This window comes from Pipistrellus kuhlii, unplaced genomic scaffold (genome assembly GCF_014108245.1).
Source record: "Pipistrellus kuhlii isolate mPipKuh1 unplaced genomic scaffold, mPipKuh1.p scaffold_m20_p_160, whole genome shotgun sequence".
In the NCBI taxonomy this organism is placed as follows: Eukaryota; Metazoa; Chordata; class Mammalia; order Chiroptera; family Vespertilionidae; genus Pipistrellus; species Pipistrellus kuhlii.
The window spans coordinates 87051-113864 of NW_023425472.1; the positions used below are offsets into that span (position 1 = coordinate 87051).

The 26814-nt window shown below is 66.5% G+C and overlaps 1 protein-coding gene across 1 annotated transcript; it reads left to right on the forward strand.

Moving 5' to 3' along the window:
• Positions 1–2013: 2013 nt before the first annotated feature.
• On the forward strand, positions 2014–16939 carry MYO1G (myosin IG). The gene is made up of 22 exons (XM_036440147.2): positions 2014–2170; positions 5259–5467; positions 5548–5641; positions 6087–6252; positions 6961–7014; positions 7271–7366; positions 7461–7580; positions 8641–8850; positions 8925–9070; positions 9532–9646; positions 9732–9902; positions 10077–10147; positions 11104–11178; positions 11285–11417; positions 11554–11720; positions 12471–12678; positions 13316–13539; positions 14085–14229; positions 15239–15343; positions 15887–16000; positions 16400–16554; positions 16682–16939. The coding sequence occupies exons 1-22, from the start codon at positions 2079–2081 to the stop codon at positions 16836–16838; spliced, it is 3027 nt and encodes a 1008-aa protein (XP_036296040.1). The 5' UTR covers positions 2014–2078; the 3' UTR covers positions 16839–16939.
• The last annotated feature ends 9875 nt before the right edge of the window (positions 16940–26814 follow it).

Consider the following 26814-nt stretch of genomic DNA (forward strand, 5'->3'; position numbering starts at 1 on the left):
AATGAGCGATCGAGTCCAGCCTGCTTCTCTCCTCCCCAAAGTCCGCGCAGCACAAAAAGGAAGACCTGCCTCCCTGAAGGCGCCTGGGCCAAGTCGAAGTGCCTCCGAGCCCTCACGTGCGCCTTTGCCAACTGGGTGGGAAGGGCTGCGCTCGGGCCACTTCCCCTGAGTCCTGGCTGGGTTCTGGTCTGCAGCGTCCGTTCCATCTGACAAGTGCTGGCTGCAGCCACTGCTGTGCACTCGGGGTCCCCAGCCACACGCCGGCTGAGGGGCTGGTTCACATTCGGTCGCTAGTGAGGACGAACGGAAAAGCACTGCAGGTTCTTCGCCGAGGCAGTGCGGTCAGCCACACAGCCCAGGGGAGGGGCCTCCGGACTCAGGGAAGGGGGCGGTGACCAGCTTGGCATCGCCGGGGACCTCCGGGAAGCATCTGGAGTGGTCCCGAGGACGTGGGTGTGGGACAGCGGAAGCTCCTCCGAGCCGGGGTGGGGGGAGGCACGTAATCGGCCAAAGACCTGCCATGCGGATGCAGCACCCAGGGACAGACAGCGATGGGGTGCGAATGAGGGGAAAGGGGCCTACATGGTTCGTTAAAGAATCGCTTAAAAAAAGGGCTCCAGAGGAGACGGGAGGGGCCCTGCTGCCCCCTCCTGCTGTTCTGCCTGCCCTGCCCCAGCTGTGGCCCTGCAGGGAAGGGGTCAGGCCACCCCCTGAGCTCCCAGGACAGCCCTGAGGCAGACCAGGCAGCACCCAGGAAGGGGAAGGACTTGGGTGTCCTGTCACTCACCCCGGAGGAATGAGGTGGCGGTGGGGCTCCCCCAGGCTGTCTGGTGGAGGGCTGGGTGAGCTTCAGGCCCAGAGCCGGGGCCTGGAAGCCACATCCCTGAAAGGGTCTTGACGTTTTACATGAAAAAAGTAACGGAAAGAAACTTCTGTGACGTGAAAATGTGGCCAAGTTCGGGTTTCGTTGTCCCTGACGCTCTGGGGCCCCCTGTCCTCAGTTCTGAGTTTACTCAAACCCAGGATGCTGACCCGGGGCTGGGAGAAGTGAAACTGCCGCCCGCCTGCGCGGAACTCCCCAGGTTCTCCCCAGCTTCGGGCTGGAAGGCCTTAAAAGCACCAGCCCCCGCGGGCGGGCGGGCGGGTGGGCTGCCCCGGGGACCCCTGGGTAGAGCCAAAGGCTGCTCTGCTGGGAGCTCACCTGGTTCATCGGGATAAGCACTGTTCAGTTTGATGACGTTGGTGTGTGTTTTAAGGTTCTTGAGGGGGTGGAGACTGCACATCAGTTATTCCGGAGCTTAGGAAGGGAGTTCGGGAAAGACAATTATTCGGTAAAGTAGCTTTCTGAGTGCAGAATCCCCAGGGCAGCACGTGGCTGAGTTTGGGAAACTCGTGGCCCCCCTGTGGAGGGGAGGACGCAGAGAGCCACCTGCCCCGCCCGGAGGACACCCTGGTCACGCATGCTGTTCGGCACAAGGCTGAGCGGCTGCTGACCGCGGGCGGCAGACAGCGAGGGGCCCGGAGGCTGGTCCCGGCCGTTCCCGCCGAGGGTGGGTGGGCGGCCGGCACGGGGAGGGCCTCTGTAACGCACCAGGGCCTGTGACCCGGCCCGCCCGCCCCACGGCAGGTCCCAGGCAAAGCGGGGCTTGTCCTTGACGTCCTGACATCTCCACACAAAGGCCAGGGCACGGTGTTTGCCCACTGTCACCAAGGGGCCCTGTGCCCACCCTACACCCGCCGGGCCCAGGGCAGAGCTGGCAGCCGTGCGGGGTGGGGCGGGGTGACAGAACCTTCCCTCCACTGCAGGGCGCTCCGTTGGGTGCTCGGCTGCTGGGGAGGGTGGGTTGGCGATGGGGTGCGTTTCCTCCGGGCCTGGAGGAACCGCCCACCCGGCCCACAGGGCAGGCGGCCCGCCCAGGAAGCAGGGGTCAGAGCCCCTCACTGGAAGGGAGGCAGCCCCTCCCGGGCCTGAACCCACTTCCTACTTCACCACAGGGGAGGCGGGGCGGGCAGAGGGGAGAGTGTGGGCCGTGGCGGGAAGGTGGGGTCGCGCCCGGCCTGGGCTCAGCTCCCGCAGGATGGAGGACGAAGGTCCCGAGTGCGGCAAAGCAGACTTTGTGCTTCTGGACGAGGTGACCATGGAGCACTTCATGGAGAACCTGAAGCTCAGGTGGGCGGCCCTCCCGCGTCCTGGGCCCTGGGGGCGGGGGGGGGGACACAGGCCCCGTCCAGCCCGGGCCACTGTGGGGGGCGTGGCGGCCAGGCGGGACCGACCCTGCAGGGCCAGTGGCCGGCCAGTTCTGGCACCGACTCCCCAGGCCCCTGCCTCCCACACAGCCATGACTTCCTGCCCAGCACCCGAAGCAGCTCCCAGATGGGTGGGCGCCCACCCCCCTCGTGGGCCCCGCTGAGCCCTGCTGCTCTGAGGGAGTGGGCAGCGAGTGAGTCTTGGGGCGAGTGTGCGGTGCTGCAGGGCACAGCTGGAGCATGACCTGGGGCCCAGCTTCCAAGGGAGGAGCCGGATGAGGTGGTGCCGGGGGCAGCCAGGAGCTGGCCTCGCCCTGGGCGGGGGGGCCTCGCCCTGGCCGGCAGGGACTCACCCTGGGTGGCGGGCCAGGCGGAAGGCAGCCCCTGGCAGATGGTGGGGCTGGAGGACAGTGAGCTGGGCATGATGGCAGCTCACTCACACAAATCAGCTCACAGGACGGCTCCCCCTCCCCATCCTGACCCAGATGCTGAGCCGGGGCACACCCACTCAGCGGGCACAGAGAGAGCGTCCGCGAGGGTCCTGGGTGCGGGAGAGGGTGTACCCAGGGAACCCCGCGGTCAGAGGCCAGGAGCTGAGGAAGAGGAACCTGGACGGGTGCTGGGGGCCGGGGGGCAGTTCCCACACCCGGGCGAGCCGCCTGGCTCGCAGACGCAGGCCCCCCTCCCCCGCCCGTGGCCGGTTCCTGAAGGGAAGGGTTGAGGGATGAGGAGGTGTTGGGGGCTCCCTCCCTGCATCCCTCTCAGGCCCTGGCACCTGGGTGGGGCTGGGTGGGGCTCCTTTCTGCCACTGGGTTCCCGCCCGCCCAGCCCGGCCCAGAGGAACAGGAAACAGCCAGGCCCCTCCCTCTGCCTTCGCTGGCTCCTTCCTACCTGCCGGCTCTGCCCGCCCAGGGTGGCTCTGGGCAGCCCAGTCCCTCCATGAAGTGGGTGGTCCCTGTTCCTATGCCGTCAGGCCCCACGGGGAGCAGTGGGGGTGGGCTTCTCCCAGTGGGACGGGCCCGGGAGCTGGGTGCCGGGGCCGGGAGCTGGGTGCCGGGGCCGGGAGCTGGGTGCCTGGGCCGGGAGCTGGGTGCGGGGCCCGGGAGCTGGGTGCGGGCCCGGGAGCTGGGTGCGGGGCCCGGGAGCTGGGTGCCGGCCCGGGAGCTGGGTGTGGGGCAGGGAGCTGGGTGCGGGGACCGGAGCTGGGTGCTGGGACCGGAGCTGGGTGCGGGGCCGGGAGCTGGGTGCCGGCCCGGGAGCTGGGTGCGGGGCCGGGAGCTGGGTGCGGGGGCCGGGAGCTGGGTGCCGGCCCGGGAGCTGGGTGCGGGCCCGGGATCTGGGTGCGGGGCAGGGAGCTGGGTGCCGGCCCGGGAGCTGGGTGCGGGGCGGGGAGCTGGGTGCGGGGCCCGGAGCTGGGTGCCGGGCCCGGGATCTGGGTGCGGGGCCGGGAGCTGGGTGCGGGGCTGGGAGCTGGGTGCGAGGCGGGGAGCTGGGTGCGAGGCGGGGAGCTGGGTGCGGGGCCGGGAGCTGGGTGCGGGGCGGGAGCTGGGTGTGGGGCCGGGAGCTGGGTGTGGGGCCGGGAGCTGTGTGCGGGGCTGGGAACTGGGTGCCGGCCCGGGAGCTGGGTGCGGGCCCGGGATCTGGGTGCGGGGCAGGGAGCTGGGTGCCGGCCCGGGAGCTGGGTGCGGGGCTGGGAGCTGGGTGCGGGGACCGGAGCTGGGTGCCGGGCCCGGGATCTGGGTGCGGGGCCGGGAGCTGGGTGCGAGGCGGGGAGCTGGGTGTGGGGCCGGGAGCTGGGTGTGGGGCCGGGAGCTGGGTGCGGGGCGGGAGCTGGGTGTGGGGCCGGGAGCTGGGTGCGGGCCCGGGATCTGGGTGCGGGGCAGGGAGCTGGGTGCCGGCCCGGGAGCTGGGTGCGGGGCTGGGAGCTGGGTGCGGGGCGGGGAGCTGGGTGCGAGGCGGGGAGCTGGGTGCGAGGCGGGGAGCTGGGTGCGGGGACCGGAGCTGGGTGCCGGGCCCGGGATCTGGGTGCGGGGCCGGGAGCTGGGTGCGAGGCGGGGAGCTGGGTGCGGGGCGGGAGCTGGGTGTGGGGCCGGGAGCTGGGTGCGGGGCCGGGAGCTGGGTGCGGGGCCGGGAGCTGGGTGCGGGGCCCAGAGCTGGGTGCGGGCCCGGGATCTGGGTGCGGGGCCGGGAGCTGGGTGCGAGGCGGGGAGCTGGGTGCGGGGCGGGAGCTGGGTGTGGGGCCGGGAGCTGGGTGCGGGGCCGGGAGCTGGGTGCGGGGCCGGGAGCTGGGTGCGGGGCCCAGAGCTGGGTGCGGGGCGGGAGCTGGGTGCGGGGCCGGGAGCTGGGTGCGAGGCAGGGAGCTGGGTGCCAGCCCGGGAGCTGGGTGCGGGGCCGGGAGCTGGGTGCGGGGCCCAGGAGCTGGGTGCGGGGACCAGAGCTGGGTGCGGGGCGGGAGCTGGGTGCGGGGCCGGGAGCTGGGTGCGAGGCAGGGAGCTGGGTGCCAGCCCGGGAGCTGGGTGCCGGCCCGGGAGCTGGGTGCGGGGCCGGGAGCTGGGTGCGAGGCAGGGAGCTGGGTGCCGGCCCAGGAGCTGGGTGTGGGGCCGGGAGCTGGGTGCGGGGCCGGGAGCTGGGTGTGGGGCCGGGAGTTGGGTGCGGGCCCGGGAGCTGGGTGCGGGGCCCAGGAGCTGGGTGCGGGCCCGGGATCTGGGTGCGGGGCAGGGAGCTGGGTGTGGGGCCGGGAGTTGGGTGCGGGGCCGGGAGTTGGGTGTGGGGCCGGGAGCTGGGTGCTGGCCCGGGAGCTGGGTGCGGGGGCCGGGAGCTGGGTGCCGGCCCGGGAGCTGGGTGCGGGGCCGGGAGTTGGGTGTGGGGCCGGGAGCTGGGTGTGGGGCCGGGAGCTGGGTGTGGGGCCGGGAGTTGGGTGTGGGGCCGGGAGCTGGGTGCGGGGCCTGGAGCTGGGTGCGGGGCAGGGAGCTGGGTGCCGGCCTGAGGCTGAGGAGGCCCTGCCCCGCCAGGTTCGAGAAGGGCCGCATCTACACCTACATCGGCGAGGTGCTGGTGTCGGTGAACCCGTACCAGGCCCTGCCCCTCTACGGGCCCGCGGCCATCGCCAGGTACCAGGGCCGCGAGCTGTACGAGCGGCCGCCCCACCTGTACGCCGTGGCCAACGCCGCCTACCGGGCCATGAAGCGCCGGGCCCGGGACACCTGCATCGTGATCTCAGGTACGGCGGCCGGCTTCCTTCTGGGCGGCGGGAGGCGCCGGGCGCCCGGCCGCCATTCCGCCTGTCCCTCTGCCCGGCAGGCGAGAGTGGGGCGGGGAAGACGGAGGCCAGCAAGCACATCATGCAGTACATCGCGGCCGTCACCAACCCCAGCCAGAGGGCCGAGGTGGAGAGGTGAGGCGGCGGGCGGGCGGGACGACAGCAGGAGGCACCGAGTCCCAGCAAGGGGAGGGGAGGCTCCGGGCAGGGAGGGGGGCGGGGGGCGGGGGGGGGGCGGCCAGGGAGCCCGGCCAGGTACCGGTGAGGCCCGTGAGGAGCTGGAGATCAGGACTTCCTCCCAAGCCTTGAGGAGCAGTTTCCTGTGGGGGCACCTGCTCTTCCTGTGACGTGGAGTGACCTGGGGCTTGTGGGGAAGACAGCAGCTGCTCCCCCGGCCGCTGGAGGTCCAAGTGGAGGGTCCAGACCCAGGTCCTCGCGCAGGCGGCAGCTGGCCTGAGGCGGGAGGTGGCCTGGCCTGGCACAGGGCCCGGCGGCCTCGGCGGGGCTCGGCCTGGGCCCCGCGGGGGAAACCGGACCCGGCTGGAGGTCCCTGTGTGCAGCCCGCCCCGCGCCCGTCCAGGGTCAAGGACGTGCTGCTCAAGTCCACCTGCGTGCTGGAGGCCTTCGGGAACGCCCGCACCAACCGCAACCACAACTCCAGCCGCTTTGGCAAGTACATGGACATCAACTTCGACTTCAAGGGCGACCCCGTCGGCGGCCACATCCACAGCTACTTGCTGGAGAAGGTGGGTGGGCCTGGCCGGTGTGCTCAGGGGGCAGAGTGTGGGCCCTTGGACCGAAGGGTCCCGGGTTCGATTCCCGTCAAGGGCACATGCCTGGGTTGCAGGGTCTATCCCCCTGCCACCCCCCCTCTTGGTCTGGGCACGTGCGGGACACAACCGATCAATGTGAGAGGATGTTTCTCTCTCCGTGTTGCTCCCCTTCCCTTCCACTCTCTCTAAAAACCAATGGAAATATCCTCAGGTGAGGATTAACGAAAACACATAAACATGAATTAGCCTGTATGTTTAAAAAGAAATGAAAAGGTGGGTTACACCCTGGCCGGTTTGGCTCAGTGGATAGTGCTGGCCTGTGGACTGAAGAGTCCCAGGTTCGATTCCGGTTAAGAGCATGTACCTTGGTTTCGGGCACATCCCCAGTAGGAGGTGTGCAGGAGGCAGCTGGTCGATGACTCTCTCTCATTGATGTTTCTAGCTCTTTATTCCTCTCCCTTTCTCTCTGTAAAAAAACATATTTTTTAAAAAAGGAAGAAAGAAAGAAAAGGTGCTGCCAGACCTCCCTAAGGCCCATGCCCGGCAGGGACTCACCGTCTGTGCCCCAGAGGCACAGGTGGGCTCTGTCTGGCCAGGCAGCCTCTGCTCCCTCACTGCCTGGGGCTCTGGGCTGCCCGAGGGTCCCCACCCGCCCATTCAGCCCGCTCCCTCTCTCCTCAGTCTCGGGTCCTCAAGCAGCATGTGGGGGAGAGGAACTTCCACGCCTTCTACCAGGTGAGCCAGGCAGGCGGCCGCCCTCTCCCGCCCCCCCTGTCCCCTCCCGCTCAGGGGGGCGTTCCCTGGACTCAGCGGGTCTGCCCTCCCCTGAGGCGCCTTCTGCCTGGACCTTGGCGTCCACAGTACGTCGGAGCCTGAAGGGGCTCTCCCTGCACGAGGGCAGTGTCCACGCACCACGAGCTCCTGGCTGGCGGGTCATTGGGCTGGAGGGGCCCCTGTGCTGTCCCAGGCTGACCCCGCCCGTGCCCCGCAGGTGCTGCGAGGCTGTGAGGACACTGAGCTGCAGAAGCTGCACCTGCAGAGAAACCCCGCCCTGTACAGCTTCACCCGCCAGGGCGCGGGGCTCAGCGTGAGTGGGCTCCGGGGCTCGGCGGTCAGCCTCTGCAGGGCTGGGGCAGGAAGAGGGGTGAGCATGGGCCGGTGCTGAGCCCCCTCCCCCCCAGGCCTCAGAGAGCGAGGAGAGGAGTCACTACCAGGCGGTGATGGAGGCCATGCAGGTGATCGGCTTCAGCGCCGAGGAGACGGCGTCCGTGCGCCGCATCCTGGCTGCCATCCTGCACCTGGTGAGCCTGCCGCTGGGCCGGCCACTCCGCCCGCTGCCCAGTCCTCTGCCCTGTCCTCACGCCGCTGGGCCGGCCACTCCGCCCGCTGCCCTGTCCTCTGCCCAGTCCTCACGCCGCTGGGCCGGCCACTCTGCCCGCTGCCCGGTCCTCTGCCCTGTCCTCACACCGCTGGGCCGGCCACTCTGCCCGCTGCCCTGTCCTCTGCCCTGTCCTCACACCGCTGGGCCCTCTGCCCGCTGCCCTGTCCTCTGCCCTGTCCTCTGTCCTGTCCTCACGCCGCTGGGCCGGCCACTCCGCCCGCTGCCCAGTCCTCTGCCCTGTCCTCACGCCGCTGGGCCGGCCACTCTGCCCGCTGCCCTGTCCTCTTCCCTGTCCTCACGCCGCTGGGCCCTCTGCCCGCTGCCCAGTCCTCTGCCCTGTCCTCATGCCACTGGGCCCTCCGCCCGCTGCCCAGTCCTCTGCCCTGTCCTCACGCCGCTGGGCCGGCCACTCCGCCCGCTGCCCTGTCCTCTTCCCGGTCCTCTGCCCTGTCCTCACGCCGCTGGGCCCTCTGCCCGCTGCCCTGTCCTCTGCCCTGACCTCTGCCCTGTCCTCACGCCGCTGGGCCGGCCACTCTGCCCGCTGCCCGGTCCTCTTCCTTGTCCTCTGCCCTGTCCTCACGCCGCTGGGCCGGCCACTCTGCCCGCTGCCCTGTCCTCTGCCCTGACCTCTGCCCTGTCCTCACGCCGCCCCAGGGGCGAGGGGGTGGGGGAGACTGGCCTCTGACCGCAGCCCGGAGCTGTCCCTCCTCCCGGCTGCCTGGCTGTGGGCTCCCTGGAGACCCCCTGAGCTGCAGGCCCTGTGTACCCAGGACGCACCGTGTCGGACGGATGAGCCCACCCAGCGGGAAGGGCAGTCCCTCCGTGAGCTGAGCGCAGGGACCTGCGTGGCCGGCGGAAGCCTCTGGCTGCTGGGGCCCTCCTCTCGGGCTGGGTCCCCGCCATGCCCTCCCTCTTCCTGGGGCAGAGGCACGCCAGCTCCTCCCGGCCCTGCGGCCTGAATCTTCCCGCTCCCTCCCCAGGGAAACATCGAGTTTGTGGAGACGGAGGAGGGGCAGCTGGCGGTGGCCGAGGAGGAGCTGGTGGACCACGTGGCCGAGCTGACGGCCACGCCCAGGGAGCAGGTGCTGCGCTGCCTGCTGGCCCGCACCGTGGCCTCGGGCGGCCGGGAGGTCATCGAGAAGGGCCACACCGCGGCCGAGGCCAGCTACGCGCGGGACGCCTGCGCCAAGGTACCCTGGGAGGGACTGGGAGGCCTTCCTGGGGGGGCGGCGGCGAGCGCGGCCTGAGGCAGCGGCTCTCCCAGGCGGTGTACCAGCGGCTGTTCGAGTGGGTGGTGAACCGCATCAACAGCGTCATGGAGCCGCGGGGCAGGGACGCCCGGCGGGACGGCAAGGACACGGTCATCGGCGTGCTGGACATCTACGGCTTCGAGGTGTTCCCGGTCAACAGGTGCGGACCGGCTGGCCAGCCCCGCCCCACGGCCCGGCAGCGGGCGGGCTGGGCAGTGAGATGTCTGGGTGGTCCCTGACCCCACGTCATAGCGGTGCCTGCTCCCCGGTCTGGTCCAAGGTGCCCACAATGGGAAGATCCTGAGCCCCAGCCCTCACTGGGGGCAAAGGAAGGGCTGGGACTGGGTGGGGCTGGGGCTGGGGGCTGGGGCTGGGTTAGGGGCCAGGGCTGGGGCTGGGGCCTTGGCTGGGCTGGGGCTGGGCAGGGCAGGGCTGGGACTGGGGGCTGGGCTAGGGGCCAGGGGGCAGGGCTGGGGCTGGGGGCTGGGTGGGGCTGGGGCCTTGGCTGGGCTGGGGCTGGGTAGGGCGGGGCTGGGACTGGGTGGGGGTGGGGTGGGGCGGGGCCAGGGGCCAGGGCGGGGCGGGCAGGCGGCTGAGCCTGACGTTGGCGGCCGGGCCCAGCTTCGAGCAGTTCTGCATCAACTACTGCAACGAGAAGCTGCAGCAGCTGTTCATCCAGCTCATCCTGAAGCAGGAGCAGGAGGAGTACGAGCGGGAGGGCATCGCCTGGCAGAGCGTGAGTGCCCGCCGCCCTGGGAGAGGCCTGGCCGGGAGCCCCTCCGTGGCCCCCGCCCGCTCGCTCTACCGCCCCGCCCCTCCAGGTGGACTTCTTCAACAACGCCATCATCGTGGACCTGGTGGAGCAGCCGCACCGCGGCATCCTGGCCGTGCTGGACGAGGCCTGCTGCAGCGCGGGCACCATCACCGACCGCATCTTCCTGCAGAGCCTGGACACGCACCACCGCCACCACCCGCACTACACCAGCCGCCAGGTGCCCGGCCCGCGGTCACCCCCACACCCAGCTGGTCCCGGGCTGGCAGCACCCTCGGCGCCCGCTGGCATCTCGCAGGGCTGTGGTGTGGCCCGGCCTCCCCTGCAAGAATGCCCCCCCCCGCCCCGCCCTGCAGGCCCCTCCTCCGCCTTGACCCCAGCTGCCCCCCCACAGCTCTGCCCCACGGACAAGACCATGGAGTTCGGCCGTGACTTCCGGATCAAGCACTATGCGGGGGACGTCACGTAAGGTCCCCACGCACCTTCCCTCCGCCCTCTTGCCCCTCCATTTGTTAAAAATTGTATGTGTTTTTATTGGTTTCAGAGAGGACAGGAGAGGGGGAGAGAGATAAAACAATAATGAGAGAGAATCATGGATCGGCTGCCTCCTGCATGACGCACACTGGGGGTGAGCCTGCAAGCCGGTTATGACTGGGAATCGAACCTGGGACCCTTCAGCCTGGAGGCCAACACTCTATCTACTGAGCCAAACCAGCTAGGACAGAAATATATTTTACACACACACACACACACAGGCACACACACAAACACACACAGAGACACACAGAGACACACACAAACACACATACATAGATACACATAAACACACATATGCACACACACAAACACATACACACAGAGAGACACATACAGACACAGAGATACACATAAAAATACATATGTGCGCATGCGCGCGCACACACACACACAGACACACAAACACACATAGATACACATATGCGCACACATGCACACACACAAACACATACAGAGAGACACATACACAGAGAGACACATAAACACACATGTGTGCGCGCGCACACACACACACACACACACACACGGACCATGACTTGGGAATTCCGGGCTGTAATGCAGTTGTGTTTCTGAGCACAGAGAGGTTTGGTAACTGGTCCAGGTCACACAGCACGGACGCCCAGAGCAGGTTTAGGGCTGTGAGACCTGGGTACAGAGCCAGGGCACAGCCATGGACTCTCTTTAGGAGAAGCTGCCAGGGGAGGGGACAGGGCAGGGGACAGGGGAGGGGAGGGGACGGGGGACAGGGGAGAGGAGGGGAGGGGAGGGGACGGGGGACAGGGGAGGGGAGGGGAGGGGAGGGGACGGGGGACAGGGGAGGGGAGGGGAGGGGAGGAGACAGGGGACAGGGCGGGGAGGCCGGCCCTCACGCCCGCCGCCTGCAGGTACTCCGTGCTGGGCTTCATCGACAAGAACCGGGACGCCCTCTTCCAGGACTTCAAGCGGCTGCTGTACAACAGGTGAGGCGGCCGCAGTGTGGGGGCCCGCCCGCAGCGTGGGGGCCCGCCCGCAGGGGAAGGCAGCTCACAGGGGCTCCCTGCGGCCGCTCCATGTGCCCGTCCACAGCTCGGACCCCGCGCTGCGGGCCATGTGGCCGGAGGGGCAGCAGGACATCACCGAGGTGACCAAGCGCCCGCTGACGGCCGGCACGCTCTTCAAGAACTCCATGGTGGCCCTGGTGGACAACCTGGCTTCCAAGGTGCGGGGGGTCCCATTCTCCGCCCCCGTCCCCTCCCCCCCCCAGTGCGGCCGTGGGGAGGTGGGGAGGTGGGGACCTCGCCGCCCTGGGCCCCGGGGGCGGGGGGTCCCCGCTGAGACGCCGGCTGCCCCCTCAGGAGCCCTTCTACGTGCGCTGCCTCAAGCCCAACCAGGACAAGGCTGCCGCGCGGCTGGACGAGGCGCACTGCCGCCACCAGGTGGCCTACCTGGGGCTCCTGGAGAACGTGCGGGTCCGCAGGGCCGGCTTCGCCTCCCGCCAGCCCTACCCGCGCTTCCTGCTCAGGTACCGCCGCCCCCTTCCGTCCCCTGTCCCGGGCGGGGCCAGGGGCAGGGGCAGGGGCAGGGGCAGGGGGCAGGGGACAGGGGAGAGGGCCAGGGGGCAGGGGACAGGGGCAGGGCCAGGGGGCAGGGCCAGGGGGCAGGGGCAGGGGAGAGGGGCAGGGGAGAGGGGTAGGGGCAGGGGCAGGGGCAGGGGAGAGGGGCAGGGGCAGGGGCAGGGGCAGGGCCAGGGGGCAGGGGACAGGGGGCAGGGGACAGGGGGCAGGGGACAGGGGAGAGGGCCAGGGGCAGGGCCAGGGGCAGGGGACAGGGGAGAGGGCCAGGGGATGGGGCAGGGGACAGGGACAGGGGCAGGGCCAGGGCCAGGGGGCAGGGGCAGGGCCATGGGGCAGGGGACAGGGGAGAGGGCCAGGGGCAGGGATGGGGCAGGGCAGGGCCAGAGGGCAGGGGATGGGGCAGGGGACAGGGGAGAGGGCGAGGGGCAGGGATGGGGCCAGGGCCAGGGGCGGGGGCAGGTTAGGGGCAGGGCCAGGGGATGGGGCAGGGATGGGGCAGGGCAGGGCCAGGGGGCAGGGGATGGGGCAGGGGCAGGGATGGGGCAGGGCCAGGGGCGGGGGCAGGAGGAGGCTAGTGGGTGGGCGGGGCTCGTGTGTGAGCGGCACACGGGGGAGGGAGGGGAGGCCAAACAGCGCGCGCACACACACACACACACACACACACACCCGCCTGGCACCCACCGCCCCCGGGGTCACAGGTACAAGATGACCTGCGAGTACACGTGGCCCAACCACCTGCTGGGCTCGGACCGCGAGGCGGTGGCCGCGCTCCTGGAGCAGCACGGGCTGCAGGGCGACGTGGCCTTCGGGCGCAGCAAGCTCTTCATCCGCTCGCCGAGGACGCTGGTGGCGCTGGAGCAGAGCCGCGCCCGCCTGGTGCCCATCATCGTGCTGCTGCTGCAGAAGGTGCGGGGCGGGCGTGCGCGTGTGTGTGTGTGTGTGTGTGTGTGTGTGTGCGTGTGCGTGTGTGTATGTGCGTGTGTGCATGTGCGTGTGTGCGTGTGCGTGCGGTGCACCTGGGGGAGGGAGGGGGGCTCAGCTCAAAGGGCCGGCCTCAGTGAGCCGCTTTCCCCGGAGCTGGGCAGAGGCCGGGGCAGGCCAGGTGGGGCGGCTCCAGAGCCGGGCAGGTGAGCCCCACTGGCACTCAGGCGGGGGGCGGGCAGAGGCTGCCCTGAGCCGGGGGTGGGTCTGACCCTGTCCCCCCCAACCCTGTCCTGTCCCCCAGGCCTGGCGGGGCCCCCTGGCCCCCTGACCCTGTCCTGTCCCCCAGGCCTGGCGGGGCCCCCTGACCCTGTCCTGTCCCCCAGGCCTGGCGGGGCCCCCTGGCCCCCTGACCCTGTCCTGTCCCCCAGGCCTGGCGGGGCCCCCTGGCCCCCTGACCCTGTCCTGTCCCCCAGGCCTGGCGGGGCCCCCTGGCCCCCTGACCCTGTCCTGTCCCCCAGGCCTCCTGACCCTGTCCTGTCCCCCAGGCCTGGCGGGGCCCCCTGACCCTGTCCTGTCCCCCAGGCCTGGCGGGGCACCCTGACCCTGTCCTGTCCCCCAGGCCTGGCGGGGCACCCTGGCCCGGTGGCGCTGCCGCCGCCTGCGTGCCGCCTACACCGTGATGCGCTGCTACCGGCGGCACAAGGTGCGGGCGCACCTGGCCGAGCTGCTCCTCCGCTTCCAGGACGCGCGGCGGCCCCCGCTGTTCGGCCGCGACCTGGAGTGGCCGCCGCCGCCCGCCGCGCTGCAGTCCTTCCAGGCCGCCTGCCGCGCGCTCTTCTGCAGGTACCGCCCGGGCCTCCCGGTGCTCAGCACCCTGACCCCGACCCCCGACTTCCAGCCCCTGCGGCCGACTGGACACGTCGGGAGAGCCGGCTGCTCCACAGCGCTTTGTTTATTTGCTTTAAAAATACGTTTATTGAGAGGAAGGGAGAGGGGGGGAGAAACATCAGTGATGAGAGAGAATTATTCATCAGCTGCCTCCTGCACCCCTGCTACTGGGGATGGAGCCCACAACCCGGGCCCCCTCAGTCTGACGCTCGCTCTACCCAGTGAGCCACACCGGCCGGAACTCCACAGTTGGTAGCAGACCCTGCAGTCCCACCACGCTGGGCATCGGAGGGGACACAGGCCTGCGGGAGGGTGGCAGCTGGGCTGGGAGGGGGGCTCTGCAGGCTGAGGAGGCGTTCTCCGGGAGGAGGGCCCCAGGGCGACGGCAGCTCAGAGCAGGAGGGGTGGCTGGGCCGTGCCCGTGGGTGGTCAGGCCAGGCTGAGGGAGGGGCAGGCCTGGGGGGCGGGCGGCTCAGGCCCCTCCGAGCACCTTCCCGCAGGTGGCGGGCGCGGCAGCTGGTGAAGAACATCCCCCCCTCGGACATGGCCCAGATCAAGGCCAAGGTGGCTGCCATGGGGGCCCTGCAGGAGCTGCGGCCGGACTGGGGCTGCCGGCGGGCCTGGCTGCGGGACTACCTGTCCTCCGTGAGTGCGGCCGAAGTTTAAGTGGTTTTCTTGTTGTTTTAAACATATTCTTACTGATCTCAGAGGAAGGGAGAGGGAGATAGAAACATCAATGATGATGAGAAACATCAATGATGCTTCCCAACGCCCCCTACTGGGGATCGAACTAGGACCTTTTGTCCCACAGGCTGAGGCTCTGTCCACTGAGCCGAACTGCTAGAGCATTGCAAGGTTTCTGGTTTGTTTGTTTCAAACATTTTTTTATTGACGTCAGAGAGGAAGGGAGAGGGAAAGAGAAACGCCCATGATGAGAATCACTGCTCGGCTGCCTCCTGCACGCCCCTCACTGGGGATCGAGCTCGAAACTGGGCATGTGCCCCGGCCGGGACTCAAACCGACCACGTGGGTCAGCTGAACCGTGACCTCCTGGGTCATAGGTTGTCGCTCAGCTGGGCCACGCCCGGTTCTGTTTTCACCCAGAGCCACTGGCCTGGGCTGCAGTGCACCTGCTCCTCGCCCTGTTTCTCCCCGCCACCCCCCGCCCCATTCTAAGGCCGACCCCCTTATCCTCAAGAACACCGCCCCCCACTCTCAGGTACAGCCCAACCCCGTCCTCAGACACAGCCCCCCAAGCCCGGGTGGCACCCCGGCCAGGGCTCCCCTTGGCCCTCCGTGGCTGGGTGCTGCCCGCAGGCCCCTGGCCTGGATCACAGCAGATGAGGCCCAGGTGGGCATCAGCATGGGGCCGGGTCCCGCTGGCTGCTGCCTTCTCAGGTCCATCTGTCCAGGCCCAGGGCCCGAGGAGCAGGCGGGGGGCGGGGGGGCGGGGGGAGGGGGCCGGCGTGGAGGGCAGGAACCTGCTGACTTGACCCTCGGGCTGGGAGGTCTGTGCTGGCCCTCAGGGCCCGTGTAGGGTGGCCCGGCGAGGGCAGTACCCGCCCGGCCCAACGTGGTTCCGAGGTTTGGGGGCTGTGCCGCTCGCCCGGAGGGGCTGCCCTGGCCCGTCCCCAGCGGCCCCCTCTGTGCTCAGGCCGCCGACAACCCTGCCGCCTCCGGCCTGTTCGCCCAGCGCCTGAAGGCGCTCCGGGACAAGGACGGCTTCGGGGCCGTGCTCTTCTCCTGCCACGTCCGCAAGGTGCGCGCTGGGCGGGGGCGGGGGCGGGGGCGGGGCCAGCCCAGCCCGGGGGGGGGGGGGGGGGGCGGGGGGGGGCCGCGGGGCAGGGGGACCACGGGGTGTGGGGACTGCAGGGCGGGGGACCACGGGGTGTTGGGACCACGGGGCGGAGGGACCACGGGGTGTGGGACTGCAGGGCGGGGGGACCACGGGGCGGGGGGGCCACAGGGCGGGGGGACCACGGGGCGGGGGGGCCGCGGGGCGGGGGGACCACGGGGTGTGGGGACCACGGGGTGTGGGGACTGCAGGGCGGGGGGACCGCGGGGCGGGGGGACCACGGGGCGGGGGGACCGCGGGGTGTGGGGACTGCAGGGCAGGGGGACCACGGGGCGGGGGGACCACGGGGGGGGGACCACGGGGCGGGGGGACCACGGGGTGTGGGGACTGCAGGGCGGGGGGACCGCGGGGCGGGGGGACCGCGGGGCGGGGGGACCGCGGGGCGGGGGGACCGCGGGGCGGGGAGGCCCCTGGGGGCAGGGGGCACTGACCCAGCGCCCGCCCCAGGTGAACCGCTTCAACAAGAGGCGGGACCGCGCCCTGCTGCTCACCGACCGGCACCTGTACAAGCTGGAGCCCGCCCGGCAGTACCGGGTGATGCGGGCCGTTCCCCTGGACCTGGTGAGCCTGTGGGGCCCTCCCCTCCCGCCTGCCCGGGTGCCCGGAACGTTCTAGAACAGCCTCAGCTCAGGATGCCCCCCCCCAGCAGCAGCCTGCATGGCTTCCTGTGGGCACAGCGGGTCCCCACCACGCCCTCCGCAGCCCCCCGTGGGCCTCTCCCCACGCCGTGCCGCCCGGCTGAGCCACCGCCCGCCCCCAGGCCTGTGCCCGCGGACGGCAGGGCTGGCCGGGCGGGTCCCGGTCCCCGTGGCAGACCCGGGGTGGGAGTCGGGATGAATGGGAGGCCAGCCCCTCGGCCCCACAGGGCGGCAGGCGGAAGGGGAGCTGGGACCCACGGGGAGCAGCGGGTGGGCCCCGAGGTCGGTCAGAGGAGGACTTGCCCCCTGACCCGGCCCCCAGGTGACGGGGCTGAGCGTGACCAGCGGGCGGGACCAGCTGGTGGTGCTGCACGCCAAGGGCCAGGACGACCTGGTGGTGTGTCTGCACCGCTCGAGGCCGCCGCTGGACAACCGCGTCGGGGAGCTGGTGGGCGTGCTGGCCGCACACTGCCAGGGGTGAGCCGGGGCGAGCCGGGGCCGAGGGGTTCGGGTGCTCGGGGCCCGCACCCCTGCCTGTCTCCCCGCCTGCCCACCTGTCCCCCTGCCCTCTGCCCTCCGCACCTGACCTCTCCCTGTGCTGCAGGGAGGGCCGCCCCCTGGAGGTCCGTGTGTCCGACTGCATCCCCCTGAGCCAGCGCGGCTCCCGGCGCCTGGTGTCCGTGGAGCCGCGGCCGGAGCAGCCAGAGCCCGACTTCCGCTGCAGCCGCGGCGCCTACGCCCTCCTGTGGCCGAGCGGCTGAGCCTCCGGCCTGCAGGCGCCAGCCCGCCTCCGGGCGGCCACAGACCCCCGCCCCCCGGACCCCCCCCTGGCAATAAAGGACGGCACCGCCTGCCACCGGGGCTGTGTCTGTGGGTTTAGTCGCTCCTGCTTGGCAAATGCCACCCAGCGTCTCTGCTGAGCCCTGCGGTCCGAGAGGAGCCTGTCCTTTCCACCCCAGCTGCTCCCCGCCCCGCTGCGGGTTCCACACTGTCCCCCCAACACGGACCCTTCCCTCTGAGGCTTCCCCTCGTCACTGTCCTGGGCACCGGCCGCTCCTGCCTGGTCCGTGTCCGGCCACTCCTGCCCTGGGCGAGCTGCTGTCTCTGCCCAGCCTGGAGGTCCGGTCTGGGGGCGCTGCAGCCACGACCTCCCCCCCCGTGCACCCCCACAGACACGGCTATGGGCGTCCCCGGCTGACACAGGCTCAGAGTGGGAGCCCGGGGGGGACTGCACACCCCACCTGGCAACATGGGGGCCCGGCATGGGGGCTGGTGCACGCCCAGGGCCCAGAGCACGCCCAGGGCCCAGAGCCTGAGCCCACCTCCAGGGAAGCTGCACAGCCAGAAGGCGGCGCTCCTGGGCCTCGGGGTCTGAGAACAGCCCCAGGGAGGCGCCATCAGAGGAGGAAGGGGGCAGGCCCGTCACTGGACCCAACCACGAGTCAGGCCGCTCCCACCCCGATGCCGAGGACCCTCACGCTCCTCACCTGTCACTGCGAACCAGGGCTCCAGGTGCTCACAGGCCGGAGCAGGGGTGGGAGGCGGGGGGACAGGGAGGCTGGAAGGGCAGGGCTGGCCTGGGCCCTCAGGAGCTGCGTGGGGCCGATCCAGGCACCCTGCCCTGCCAGCCTATGCTGACCCCCCGGCCGGACAGGAGCACTCACTCCAGGCAGGTGTTGGCGTTGTGCCGAGAAATCATCGCAGCACCCACGTCTCGGCCACTGTGGCTCGGCTGTGGCGCCTCGGCTCCCTCCAGGGCCCAGCCCTCTCCCTGTGATTCCCCTCCCTGCCCCCCACTCCCGCCTTCCCAGTCCCTGCGTGGACACCCCTCCATGGGAGGCCTGGAACGGTCACCCCACAGCCCCATCCTCTCGGGGCCGACCCTGGGAAGGAAGCTGTAGTCTCCCATCCGCTTCAGTTTCTAGCGCCTGCGAGAGCCACACCACCCCCACCCCACCCCCCGCACCGGCCGGCGCGGCTTCTCAGCTGCCAAGCAGCCTTCTGCACCCCCACCACTTCTCACATGCAACTTGCGTTAAATACTCCTCACCCGAGGATATTTTCCATTGATTTTTTTTTTTAAGAGAAGAAGGGGGAAAGACAGAGAGAGACACATCGATGTGAGAGAGACACATCAGTTAGTTGCCTCCGGCACACACACACAACCTGGGGCCCCTGCAACTGAGGTACAGCGAGCCCTTGACCAGAATCGAACCCAGGACCCTTCAGTCCACAAGCCGACGCTCTATCCACGGAGCCAAACGGGTCACATGTGTCAAACACAAGGCCCGAGGGCCAAATCCGTCCCGCCAGGCCTTGCAATGTGGCCCGCACCGCGCTGTCATCACTGCACTCCGCTGCGTTTCCATCACAATGACAGTTTATGACTGTTCAGTAAACCATTCGGCCCGCGATTTAGGCTGGATTTTAGATTTTGGCCCCTTCTCTGATTGAGTTCGACACCCCTAGTTTAGAGCAAGATCATAAAGTTCTCTTGGCTATTCAAGACTCAATCAGTAATTTTTTACTGCACTTTATTTTTAATCGTAATGACAGTTATTTGCCAAGATGATGCTCATAAAACTTTTAAACTATGAATAATCCAGTGAACTCAACGAGCACTTTTACTGCAATAAAACCTCACTACACTAATCAGACCGTAATGTGTCACAGCCGCTGCCTGATGCTGGGAGAGCAGCTGGCTGGGCGTTGGAGCTAAGGCAGGGGCAGCCCACGCTGCTCTCCTCAACAAGGCCCTGAGCGGAAACCGGAGGCTGCCCACACCTTCTCAGAGTTCCCCTAGGCTGCAGCATCCTGGTGAGGCCTGGTCCTGCCTGGCTGTGCTGGGACGCCCGGTCCCTGAGGGTACGGTGGAGCCAGCCCCACGGACAGCAGACCCATGGATTTCACTTATGCTTGTCGTTAAAACTGGGTGGGTCTCTGCCCGGCCAGCATGGCTCAGTGGTTGAGCATCAACCTATGAACCAGGAGGTCAGGGTTCGATTCCCAGTCAGGGCACATGCCCAGATGGTGGCCTCCATCCCCAGTGTGGGATGTGCAGAAGGAGGTAGCCAATCCATGATTCTCTCTCATCATGGATGTTTCTATTTCTCCCTTCCTCCCTAAAGTCAATAAAAATACGTTTTTTAAAAACTGAGCGGGTCCTGTTCTGCCCTTCCCCGGCCTGTCAGGCCCCTGGGCCTCCCTCCCCTGCCCACTTCTCTGACGGAGCAGCCAGACTCCGGGCACACGGAGCAGCAGTGGGACCTTGTCCTGCGAAAGCCAGGCCTCCCGTGTCCACCACCCGGGCACATCCTGGGACGGTGGGCACCAGTGTGTCCATCTCCGGAGCTCCGTGGGGACAGGGGACTTAGGAGCGCCCCTGCCAGACTCAGCTTCCCTGTTCATGCTCAACACGCCCACCCCCAACCCCGGGCCGAACCCCAAACCCAGGGAAAGAGGCCACCTCCCTCAGATAGATCCTCCTTTCCTCCAGTTGATGGACAGACATAAACCCTACCTGTAGCCAGACATTCCTGAGCTCTGATCCACCAATCAGCACCTGCCAAATACCCTAAGCCCCATCCCCTATTCTCCCCTTAAAAAGTGTTTGTACCCGCTGAAACCGGTTTGGCTCAGAGGTAGAGCTTCGGTCTGCGGACTGAAAGGTCCCGGGTTCAATTTTGGTCAAGGGCATGTACCTTGGTTGCGGGCATATCCCCAGTGGGGGGTGTGTAGGAGGCAGCTGATGGATGATTCTAACTCTCTCTTCCTCTTTGTAAAACATCAATAAAAAATATTTTTTAAAAATTACACACACACACACACACCCACACACACAACAGTGCTTGTACCCCGGCCCTCGCTCTCTTCTGTGTCCTGGCATTCGAGGGCCTCCGGCCCTCTCTATTTCACCTTTCATACTGGTCTGAGAATTCTAACCGCGCCCGCCTTCCCCTGTGCTCTCCGCCTAATGTGGCTCCTGTGGTCTCCGGCAAATGAATTCACAAGTGGCTAGCCATTTCCCTTCTCACTCTGATCTTCCTCAACTCTTCAGACCCTCTTAACCAGCAGCTGCCTCCTCCCTAGTCCCTGAGAGTTCCAATCCGGAGAACCTGAGCTCCAGAACAGCCTTCCCCATCTGCACTCCTTCCCCGGCCCACTCTATCTCATCTCTCACCCTCGCCGTGCCCACCTGAAGGCAGCTCCTCGCGAAGCCCTTCCCCAGCATTTTGTTGTGAAAACTCAAACCTGCACAGTGAACGCCCGTACCCTCCCCCCCAGAGCCACCTCCAACCTGCCATCCGGCCGCTCCCTCCCCTCCCTCCGCCGCCCGCACGGTGACCGCGCATTCCCCCCAAATGCGTCCTTCCACATCGAGCCAGGCTTGGTGCCGTTCACAGACTTCCACTGCGGCATGAAATAGACATCGGTGATACCTCGGACCTTAAACGTGCCACAGGGGCTCCTGACAAACGTCTCGCCCAGCACCCCGCCCGTGAAGGTGCTGATGCCACCGTTCACCTGGGGGTCTCCCGCTCGCACACCCTCCGTCTTTCCCCCTGGCATCCCCTTGGCCTTGCCTGGCGCTTCTTGTGCCACGCAAGGCTCAGGACTGGCCACCAGGGGGCAGGCAAGACGCTGCTGCCGGCCCCTGGCCTCCTGCTTCTCAACCTGCACCGCCCAGGCTGGACCCCGCCCTGCAGTGCAGCCTGGGCAGCGCGCGCGCGCGTGAGTGAGTGAGGGGGGGGGGGTGGCCTTGTGCACACCCCTCCGGTGGCACCCCGCCCGAATGGAGCCCGGCACCGAGGCGGCCGGCCCCTCTGGGCTCCCACTGAAGCTCTCCCGGACCTTCCAGAACCCCCCACTTAGCTGGTGCTCGGAAGCACTTGGGACCTGACAGGGAAAGGAGTGACCATCCAGGGCCGGAGAGAGAGTGACTGAGGGGCACTGCCCTGCCTTCCCCACCGGACTTTCCGCCAGAGTGCGGCCCTGCCCACAGCAGACAGGCCTGTGTCCCCAGCGCCACAGCCCTGACGCCCCTCCTCTGACCTCACAGCTCACCTCCCAGGCCACACTCTCATTCTCAACTGAGGAAAACGGGGCTCAGCCGACCCTCTGCCCTGAGACCCCGGGAGATGGGGAGGTGAGCCCCCCAAGAGCACCCTCAGCCCCGACCACCAGCTCACACTGTCCCCACACGCAGGTGTCCTGACACATGGAGCTCTGACACACCCATGTGGCAACATAGCTCGCGCCGGCCAGGTGGCTCTGGCTGAGCATCCACCTGAGAGCCAGGAGGTCCCAGTCTGACTCCCCACCGGGGCACATGCCCGGGTTGTGGGCTCCTCCCCAGTGGGATCGTGCAGGAGGCCGCCGCCCCATGATTCTCTCTCATCAGTGAAGCTTCTGTCTCTCGGGGATCCCCCTCTCGCTTCCTCTCTGAAATCAATAAAATATTTAAAAGTATTTCCATAAATGTTTCCCAAAAAGCCTCCTCTACAAACACCAATGATAAACCCCTCCATGTGGGGCTCCATTCCTGGGTAAATTCATGCTTGGCCGGTGGGCTGGGGAGCAGATGGCACGGCTGAGCCTCCCACGGTGGGGACAGCCGGTGCCCAGGCTGGAGGGAGCCGCACGGGTCTCACCGCGCGGGGTCTGAGGGAGGCGGGCAGGACAGCCAGCGGCTGGAGGCAGGGAATCTCAGGGTCACCACGACCAGGGCACGGGTCATCACACAGCGGTTACAGCTCAGACCATCACTGCTTAGGGGCAAGGCCTGCGGGGCCAGCGGGACCCAGTGGTGGCAGCGGGAAGGGACCAAGGCAGGAGCACAGGCACAGAGGATTGTGGGAAGAATTCCTCGCCCATCAGGAGCAGGGAGAGAGCGTGGGCTGGTGTTCCCTGCCAAGGAAACCCTGTGGCCCACGTGGTGAGGTGGGGGCGAGGTTGAGGGTGTGTGCGTGTGCGTGTACCAGGGCAGCAGAGAAACCGCGCCTTCCGCCGTCCCAGGCTAAAACCCAGGGCTGGAGAGGCTGTGGACCAGGGGTGGTTCACACAGGGCTGAGGGGCCCTGTTGGCATGGCTCAGTGGTTAGAGCATCAGCCCACACACCAAAGAATCCTGGGTTCAGTTCCTGGTCAAGGGCACATACCTTGGTTACAGGTTTGATCCCTGCCCTAGGTGGGGTGTGTGTGGGAGGCAATCAATTGATGTGTCTCTCACATTGATGTGTCTCTCTCTATCTCCCTTCCACTCTCTCTAAAAATCTACGGGAAATATCCTTAGATGAGGATTAACCGAACAGATCCCGGGAATTCCTTCAGGTAAAGGTCATGACCGAGGACACCATCCCAGGTCACAGGCCTTGCTTTGCCGGCGCCAGCCTGTGGGAGGGCTGGGTCTAACTGGGCGAGGAGCAGACGGGGAGGCAGGTGGGGCGGTGTCTGAGCCAGACGCCTTCTGGAAGGAGAGGGGGAGGCAGAGCCCAGTCCCCAGGAAGTGTCGGAGGAAGGACAACATTCCGGGATTTTCTCGATGAAATGAGAAGTCGGAACAGATGGCCATTGTCCGGCTCCACGGGGAAACCAGGGTGACCTCGGGGCGGGTGTAAAGGGCACACCTGTTCCCGCAGCAGCTGAGAGCAGAGCCTGCCTGGAGGCCTTGTGAGCACAGCTGGGCCTGCAGAGCAGAGGGCAACTGGGGGGAGGGGCCCTGGGCTAGGGACAGCCCCCTGCTGTGCAGGCTGGAGGGACCCCAGGTATGGCCTCCTCAGGCCTGTTTACCGTGCAGCTGACACACTTTCCAACAGTTCTGTTTCTGTTTGTTGGATTGGGGTTTCAACTCTCTCTTCCAACAAACATCCCCCAGAGACAGACGAGGCTTTTACCTGGCTGCTGCCCCCTCAACCCGGGTCTTCACAGGACCTGGAGCCCACACACTCGGGAGTGACACGGTTCAGGCTAAGGCTGTGCCCCGAGCATCGCACACCTCCCTCCGGGATGTCATGGCTGGATCCCCGGTGTGGGGCATGCGAGAGGCAGCCAGCCCATCGGTGATTCTCTCAGCACTGATGTTTCTCCCTCTTCCTCTCCCTCTCCCTTCCATGAAAAGAAGGGGAGTCTTGGGCTGCAGTCTCCCAGCACCTTCCCAGGGCATGAGGGAAGGGTCCGTGCAGGCTCAGCGCCGACCATAACATCAGACCCCTCGGCCGTCCCATTCGCCTGCCCCCGACTTCTCTATGCGGCTCTTGGGAGTGGATGTCCAGCCCACCCCGTCTGCTAGCAGCTCCCAAGCCTACATCTCGGCTGCTGGCCCTGCACTTGTCTGGGTCCACAGCTGCTTGGATGTCTCCCCTGGGCATCCAGCCAGCTCCTCAGATTTAAGATGCCGGCACTGAGAGGCCCTATTCATGCCGGATTTGCCACAAGGCGGCCACAACAGGTGCTTAAGGCCACCGAGAAGGAATGTACTTCCAGGGAAAATTTTTAATATTCCAAAAATGCATCAAAGCAGCTCCTTCTGTAGTGTATAGTTTATTGTGACTTTTGCGGGCGGGGGGCACATCACATTCGCAGCATCGGGCCCTCTACGGTCTCAATTCAGAGTTCCCTACCACCATCTCCAATAAGAACTCATACTGGCCCGACCAGCATAGCTCAGTGGTTGAGTGCTGGCCTATGAAGGAGGTGGTCACAGTTCGATTCTCGGTCAGGGCACAGGACTGTGTTGTGGGCTCGATCCCCAGGGGCAGGTGTGCAGGAGGCAGCCAATCAATGATGCTCTCTCATTGTGGATGTTTCTCTCTCTCTCTTTTCCTCTTTCTTCCTCTCTGAAATCAATAAAAAAATTTTAAAAAACGCATTAAAAAAAACAACTCATCTTTCTTGAACAGCCTTGGGGGCTGGACACTCACAGCATCCTGTCTCTTATCCCCATGTTGGGTTTTTAAATCTTGACTCTTCTCCTTGACCCCTGAACCCCACATTCTCCTTCCCTCTCTCCGCCAGCCACTTCCAGTCCTGCCTCCTCCCTGAGCGCACCCTCGCTGTCCTGGGTCAAGGTCACCTCCTGGGAACACAAGGGAGGCATCGCACTCCACGTACACAGCTCCAGGGGCTCCCCCTTGGCTCCAGTCCCAGCTCCCTCCCACCTACAAATCAGCCCCCTCGCCGCCCCCAGCCCGTCTAGCCACCTTCCACTCTGCTGTTCAGCACCCCCTCCCCTCACAGATCCCGGGCTCCAGCCAAACTAGACTTCCAGCCATCTGGGAACAAATGTTCCCTCTGCCCCAAATAAGCTACATCCATCTCCACCTGTTGAGATCTGTCCTTGGGGAGGGTTACCCGATAAATAGTACTGGGACAATTGGTCCTTTGAAAGAAATGTTTTAGATTCTTCAGTTCATACCACACACACCAAAATACATCCCAGCAAAATTAGAGTTAAATATAAAATATAAATACATGATATAATCACATATATTTCCAAAACCAAACTAAAAGTTCTGAAAAAAAACACACCACATTATTAGATTATTGAGTATTACGGGAGGGTATTAGATCCTAAGTGTACAAGGAAAGAACGAAACTTCAACGGAAACAAAGCAATTGTTGACCTTAAACAAACCGCCAGCTATTTCGCCAGCAAATGGGTTTATTGGGAACAAACGTGGGTATGCAGTCCGATGGCAGGTGAACCAGGGTTAAACCTGGAGAGCAGAGGAAAGGACCATCCTCTGAGGCGCGGTGGGTGGTGGGTGTGCCGAGGGGCTGCTGTAAAGAATGCACTGGTGGGCCCTAACCGGTTTGGCTTAGTGGATACAGCATTGGCCTGTAGACTCAAGGGTCTCGGGTTCGATTCTGGTCAAGGGCATGGACCTTGGTTGTGGGCACATCCCCAGTGGGGGGTGTGCAGGAGGCAGCTGATTGATGTTTCTCTCTCATTGATGTTTCTAACTCTCTATCCGTCTCCCTTCCTCTCTGTAAAAAAATCAATAAAATATATTTAAAAAAAAAATAAAGAAGAAGAATGCACTGGTGGAAACGGGAGTTCGGAGTGTAGTGGCCTTCCATCTGCTGAGCAGTAACCATGGCTGGTGAGGAGCCCCCCTCCTTCCTGTTGGAGATGGAGGTGGTATCTTCCGGTTCAGGGTAACTGATGGATGGTAGTGTAAGATCTCCCCACCGGCTCTCCCCATTCCAACTTAAAGGAGGCCTCTGTTCACTCATCTTCACACAGTGACTCTAACTCTACCTTAGAACTTGACTGTGAAAACCAAACTGGTAAGGTATGAACAGGGGGCCCTAGCCGGTGTGGCTCAGTGGATGGAGTGCCGGTCTGCAGATTCAAGGGTCCCAGGTCCGATTCCAGTCAGGGGCATGTGCCTGAGTTGTGGGCACATCCCCAGTGGGGAGTGTTCGGGAGGCAGCTGATGTTTCTAACTCTATCCCTTTCTGTAAAAAAATAAATAAAATATATTTAAAAAGTAAAATAAAGGAACAGGGGGACAGAGCATCCTTCCCATGTTGGGGTCCCCATGAGGGAAGGGTTTGGTTGGCTGTGTGGGCATCTTCCAGGAAGGTGGGCGATGCCTGAGGTCACATTCCTTCCCAAGGGGTTCAAAATGCAAATCCTCGCCGAGACTGGCATGTCCAGGGCCCCAGACTTTTGTCTCCCCTGGATCCTGGGTGTGTCGCTGGGAGCTACTATTCTAACTTTGTCTGAATGTGCATGTTTTTCCACCCGAGACGGGTCTTGTGCGATGTCATGACACGGTTTGAGGAGGCACCTCTCACACCCTCCCGCTCGTGAACTGGGTCTTCTTTATGAAACAGCAGCCGCGGCGACTAATACTTAGCGCTTCCTTTGTGGCAGTTTGCGTGTTTTATATACTTTGTTTCGTTTATCGACTACAAAACACAGTCCACTAGGAATTCCATCACCAAGAAGGATTTACTTGAGAAAAAGAAAGGAATGCAATCCAGTGCGCGGCCCGGGGTGAGCCACCAGGAGGAGAAGAGAAGGAAGCAGGGGGCGCCTCCCACCCAGGGGAGGGGGAGCAGCCACGGGTTCCGGGGCAGGTCACCTTCTCTGCCACAAACTGCACCCCAAGTAGCTCTTACACCCACCCCGGAGACTGGCACGATTCTCCCCATCTAACCGGAGGGAGGCAGGCTCAGTGCTCTGCCCGCGCTCTCAGGCTGGCGTGGGGTGCAGAGCCGGGCCGCGCGCCGCACGCAGCGTGGGTCCTTCTGCGCCAACATGGGGTCCCTCCCGGCGCAGGCCCGGGCCCTGTTTCCCTGCGTCCAGGTGACGCTACGCTCCCACGGACGTCCCGGGTGCGAGGGCTCCGGGGACCAGAGCGGCGTCCCCGTCACCAGTCCCCGCGGGCGGTTCCCGGCGGGCGGGCCCGGATTGGCGGCGGGCGCAGCGCAGACGAGCCCCCGGCCGCCCATTTGTCCAAACTCGCGCGCTCACCGGAGCGCACACGCCGCGAGTCCGGGCCCGAACGTGCCAGCCGTGCCACTCGGGACGGTCCCTCACCTTCACGGTCCCGGCCCTCGCCTCTCGTTACGTCACTTCTCCGCGCCCCGCCGCCGCCGCCGCGGCGCGCGCGCGGCGCTTCCGGCCGCGAGGACACGGTGGGCGTGGCGGGCGGCGTCAGGCGCGCGCGCGCCGGAAGCCAGCGCGGACGAGGCGGAAGTGGCGGGGCGGGGCGCGGGGGCGGTGGGG